Below are 6,000 nucleotides of genomic sequence, written 5' to 3' on the forward strand. Positions count from 1 at the left end.
GATGTGACAGAACATCGAGGCAGAAGGAAATCAAGACTGCTGTGTCTACTGCCCCTGTAGCCTGGATTGGAGGCAGGGGACAAGCCAGAGGGTCTGCTTTTATCTGTCCTTTCTCCCTGCTCCCCCAAGCTCCGTTTTACTTGTTTTGTCTTTAGACAATAGTTCATTTGAAGAAAGTGTTCTGTGACTAAAGAAAAATGAGGGAGTAGGGGCACTGGTGTTGTCCAAATCCTCATTTCACAAATTAGGAAGTCGAGGATGAGACGGGAAAACTTTTTTCTATACCCCAAGAAATGACAAACAGGAAAAATATTAATTTAGAGAAGGAGAGGGAGACAAAGTTCCTAAAAAAAGAGAAAAGTTGATAGAGATAGCGTCACAAGATGAGTTACCTCAGGAGTCTATTTGAGAGATTGTGTCATGTCAGAAAAGTTCTAGGGACATGAGCCTCTTTCTTCGTTAGAGGATGAGAATGAAACACCAGCCCCTCAGTCTGACTCCCAGAAAGATGAACGTCAGGCTGATGAGCAATAACACCAACAACGTCAATTTCCCTGGCCATGCTGAGCCCCACAGGAAACCTCAGAATTTCACGTCAGGACAAGGCCCCACAAGAATGACACTGCACGCAGAGCTCTGTGATTTGATGCTACTAGAGAATTTCCTGGAGAAAGGGTTCTGAGGGAGATTGCTCAGCAAGACAGGAAAATGCTGCAGTGAGGCCGGCAAATGCCTTCCTGGGACTCCTAGTGGAAGGTGTGGGTTTAAAATGCCTCCTGGAGTTTACACAGCAATCATCATCCCCTTGTAGCTCACAGTAGGCCCGAGGCTGACTTTGGATGGAGCAGTTTCTCAAGGATTTCCTACTCCAGGATGTGGGAAATTGGGATGGTTTGTCTTATAGTTTTACAAGTTGACCTGATAAAGTGTAAGGGCTTGACTCTTAGGGCCTGTTTCGTTTGTGGGAGCAAGGCTTTGATGTCTCCACTGGGATCAGTAAGGTTCGAGTTTTAAACCTATGTCTATCCAGGGGCAGAGGTTAGAGGGCAATGGCAAAAACTGAAAACCACCTTGGAAGAGAATGTCAGTTTCTGCCTTTGCTTCCTCTGGTGGGTGTTCCTCATTCATTCAAGTTGGGAGGGAGAACTAAAAAGGAGCAGTGTGTGTACAAGTAAATCAGTAAGGCATCATTTTCCATAATAAATCCACTTTTCTTCAATAGGTATTGAGTTCCTATTATGTACCAGCCATTCTTTTAGACACTAGGACTGTATCAGTGAACAGAACCAGGTCCTGCCCTCATGGACCTTCTTGTAAGGGAAAACAGACAGAAAATATTGCTTCCAGTGGTGATAGGTGCTATGGAGGAAAATCAGGGTGGGGAGAATAGGGAGTGTGGAGCTGCATGTAATCAAGAAGGCTTTTCCTACAAGGTCACATTTGAGAAAGGCCCAAAGGAAGTGAGGAAGCAAGTAATGTGGATATCTGGGGAAGAGTTCCTTCACAGAGAGAGCCAAAGGGCAAAGGCCAGGCAGGAGCATAGCTTGCTGATTGGAGGAACAGCTCAGAGGCCATTGTGGCTGGAGCTGAATGAGTGAGAGGGAGTTGTGGGAGGGGAGGTCAGAGAGTCAGCTGAAAGCAAGAGTATACGTGGCTTTTTGAAAAGGCTTTGCCTTTTACTTTGAGTGAAATGGGAAGCCATGGGAGAGTTTTAAGTGTTAAAAGGTGACTCTGGCCACTGTGTGGAGAAGAAACTGAAGGAGGTCAAGGGCAGAAGAAAGGAGACCACGTAGGAGGCTATTCATTAAGGACAGATTCTGGATACATTTTGCGATAGTGCTAACAGGATTTGTTGGTTGATTGGATGTCAGATGTGAAAGAAAGGAAGAAGATTGAAAGATGACACCAAAGATTTTGTCTTGAGCAATCACAAGAGTGGAGTTGCCATTTACAGAAATGGGGAAGACTGGGATCCACAGAATTTCTGGTTTGACTAGGAGATCTAAGAATAAACTGTGGAGATCCAAGGAAGAAAAGGTGATTTAATCATTGGTTCCTTAATTTTCTCCATCCTCTCTGACAGTCTTATTTGTATTTGGGTCAATTCTACCACAATTTTTGGGGGGAGAAGTACGATCCCAGTGTACTAACTTGTAGGGATCCTTACCCAGGCCTCTATGATCCAGTGTGGTCAGAAGCTGTGGGTCCAGAAGAACTTTGGGATAGTTTCTCTCTCTGGGGACATCCCTCATTCAGGTGCTACATTGGTTTCCTAGGACTGCATAACAAACTACCACAAACTGGGTGGTTTAAAACAACAGATATTTATTCTCTCACAGTTCTGGAGGCTGGAAATCCAAAATCAAGGTTTTGCAAGGCCCTGCTCCCTCTGAAGGGTCCAGGGAGGAATCCTGTCTTTCCTCTTCCTAACTTCTGGGGATTGCCAACCATCCTTGGCCTTCCTTGGCTTATAGATGCACCCCTCCACTCTGCCTTCATTCACACATGGCATTTTCCCTGTGTGTCTGTGTGTCCCTTTGTCTTCATGTGGACTTCTTATAGGGACACTAATCATTGGATTTAGGGCCCACCCTAATCCAGTATGACCTCAGTTTAACTTGGTTACATTGACAATGACCCTGTTTCCAAATAAGGTCACATTCACAGGTACTGGGGGTTAGGGCTTCAACATATCTTTCTGTGAGACACAATTCAACCCACAACAGATGCTTTGGTCTGGGTTTGATTATGAAGGTCTGCTGGGCTTAGATGTGTTTGAGGATGAAACAGGAACTGCTGAAATACAGTTAGGAAACAGGTCCCTCTATGCTAGGGATGCCCCATCTGTTGGGAGGAAAAAAATTTTTTTAATGTTAAGTTTATTTAAGTTAATTAAAGATTTAAAGATAGACAAGTTCATTTTGCATTATTTTTTGAAACTTGAAGACTTCAAGATATTCAGTGGTAAAAATTATGAAAAAATCATGAAACTAGAAGATAGAAGTAAGAGACACTATAGAATGAAGAATTTCAAAGATAAGAATTGCAACCTGAATTTGATTGTCCAGAGGCCTGGGTAGTAGGTAGAAAAGCTCTTGCTGATGTTCCCAGTTTATAGTTTTGCCAGCTAGGGTAGCAAGTTGACAGAGATGGAATGCAGTAGACCTGGGTCCCTGAGCACTGGTTGACTGCTGCAGGAGTAGAACCCTGCTCACTCCTCTAGCCTTTCCTAGATTCCCATGGGGCTGGGAAGGTGCCCAGATGGTACATGGCACTTGCTGTCTAGCTGCTGCTCCCCTTCTGTGCAACACCCAGTACATCTACATTCTTCAGTGGTGTGTCAGGAGTTATTAGTATTTCCCTCTTTTTACCTCATCACAAGTCAAGTCTAAGGGTTGTTTATCAAAGGGATTCTGAGTTCCCACTCTGATATCACAATGATAGGACTATATCAGGTTTAGCAATATAATTAAACAGAATTCCTTAGCAACAATATGCATTTGTGGCCATTGAATTATCATGATCACTATGAGTTTCTATGGAGCTCCTGCTGTTTTATAAGGAATTGTATGCAAGTTGGACAGATGGGAGATGAGTAAAGAGATATGGCTCTTTCTAGCATTCAGGAAATTTGAAGTTAGAAGACAAACAGGAATCAGAGGTTCACACAAGAACTGATAAAGATTTGTGGATGCCATAGCATTTGGTACCTATAGGAAAAAGTCTCTAAATGTATCATTTAATAAATATCTGGACAGAGAGTGGGAGAAGTTAGAGGCAGGGATACGTAGAGGGGGTACCAGAGAGGTTTAATAGTGAAGACCTCGAACAATAGAGGCATTCATTTCGATTTTACTGTCTCAATGGTTAGGGATCAGTTCCCAAGCAAGGCCTGTCAGACCAGGCTGCTCACCTGTCCTCTGCCCCAGCCTTTCCCTGGCCTCCCTAGGTCATCTGGGCACTTCAGTGGTCAAAATGAATTCAAAGCTGCTTTGGGTAAGGGGCTAGGGGTGAGAGAAGGGCTTTGGCTGCATCTGGGCTGCCTGGGCCAGGGCTCTGCATTACTGGCTCCAGTGTGTGGCTCAGTCACATGTACTCTTGGAGGGGATTATTTTGAGTATTCCTCAAAAAGGGAGCCTTCATTTTATGTCTGGTAGGTGGGAATGCAGCCACAACTATGTCCTCAGGGCAGGGACCAGTGGTGAAGCCACCATACTTCTGGGGTGACCACAGGGCAAATAATGTACAGACATCATTTCCTTTGACTAATCTTTTGTAATCCTGGTCCAGATGTGGCTCCTGAGAGTAGTTAAATTTCTTTGTCTAAGTTGAGATTTTTAATTTAGGACCCAGATGGAGCAGGAGGTAAACTTCCAAAAGGTCTGTTTTATTCAGTGTGTCACTGTCCTGGATTCCTGGCAGGCAACAGTTTCATTAGAAAAGCAGATTTCATCCTGACTCATCTGCCTTGGTGAGATGTGTGATAGAACCTCTCAGGACTCGCGCAGCCTGTCGTCTCGCTGGACGGAGCAGAGGATACACTGTCCATTCTGCAGCAGTGGCGGCTACAGGCGCCTGGCCGGGGCCATGGAAAACCTTGAGAGACAGTTTGTTATGAGGCCGGAGCTTTGTCCTGGAATTTCCTGGCCTTTGTCTGTCTGGTATAACTTCATGTACTGAGATGCCTGTTTTTAGAGTCTACTTCCTTCTGGGGGAAGAGTGCACTACTGCCTTCCACAGAGCACTTCTGCTTCCTGTACCAAGTGACCTCCTTCCCTGTGCGTGTGGGTGGGGGAGGGGAGCACTCTGGGCAGGTGTGTGTACCTGGCTCCTAGTAGACAGTACACTCTTAGAAGTCACTGGTCACACAGCAGAAGTCATAACCATTGGACATAAAAGCTGTATCTGCTAACCTGGCCCGTTCACCCTAACCCTTGTTTCTTTCTCACACTGTAGCAGAAAAAATCCTACCTGGAGCGGAGTGTGAAGGAAGCTGAGGACAACATCCGGGAGATGCTGATGGCACGAAGGGCCCAGTAGGAAGCCTTAGGGGAAGCTCTTCCTCCTGACCCCTCCCATTCCTGGCAAGAGTAGAGGGGCCTGTGTGGGGAAACAGCCTCTACTCTGCCCAGATGGACAATTTATCTGGATGGTCTGGTAACCCTATGTTTTGTACATCACCCTTAGCCCCTTGAAGATCCCAACCTTGTACTTTTTATCCTGGCTCTGCCTGCCACCTCTGCCCAGGACACTCTCTCCCCTGAGGGTGGGTCTTGAACTCCCAGGAGAGGGAAGATGGGAGCCAGGACAGAGAGGGGGGCTCTGCCCGAGCCTACTACTAGTCAAATGCTGGTCAGACCAATAAAAGGCACCTATCCCACTCTGCTAAGTCTGCTTTTCTTGAGCTAATGGATGAGAACAGAGAGGCAGAGGCTGTCTCTACCTCAGCTCCTCCCTGTGCCTCTCCAGGGCTGTGGCCCTGCTCCTTCTGCATTGAAGCCTTCCCTTTTTCTCCCTTTCTGTTCTTCTGAGTGAACCCCTCAACTTCTGAGCCTCCATGTAGTATGCAGATAAGAAGAAAGAAGACCAGGGCATAGCTGCATTTAAGTGAACAGAGCAGTGGTTCCTCAGTGGCAGTCTGCTTAAACATTCCTTTCCCACTTCCTCCCCAACATTCTAGAAGAAAATTCAGTAATAAACTAGCAGCACCTCCAAGACTCTCTCCCTTTGGCCAGTGTCATAAAGTGGACACTACAATCCTGAGGCCTCCTAGTGGCTCAGGGGCAGTGGTGTGCTGGAGCTGGCTTGTACTGGCTCAGGAAAGCCAATTATCCAATTTTCAGGAATTTTGTTGCAAGCCAGTTGTTACACAGCCATTATTAAAAATTATGTAAATTTACAATTACGTTAAAAGTGAGGCTAATAAATATTCAAAACTTATACCTTCCTAAATACTTTACTAAATCTGGCCATTATCTACCTGTGTTTTTGAGGTTAACA

General features: G+C 45.6%; 1 protein-coding gene across 1 annotated transcript in view; it reads left to right on the plus strand.

Moving 5' to 3' along the window:
• Window positions 1-5,380, plus strand: part of PFDN1 (prefoldin subunit 1) — a 76,193-nt gene extending 70,813 nt beyond the window's left edge. Inside the window, exon 4 of the mRNA XM_004420101.3 lies at window positions 4,957-5,380. Within this exon, the coding sequence (XP_004420158.1) occupies window positions 4,957-5,040 (84 nt within the window). The 3' untranslated portion in view covers window positions 5,041-5,380. The remainder of the gene's footprint in view (window positions 1-4,956) is intronic.
• Window positions 5,381-6,000: the final 620 nt, after the last annotated feature.

Source organism: Ceratotherium simum, chromosome 4 (assembly GCF_057802395.1).
Source record: "Ceratotherium simum simum isolate JZ-2026a chromosome 4, ASM5780239v1, whole genome shotgun sequence".
NCBI lineage: Eukaryota > Metazoa > Chordata > Mammalia > Perissodactyla > Rhinocerotidae > Ceratotherium > Ceratotherium simum.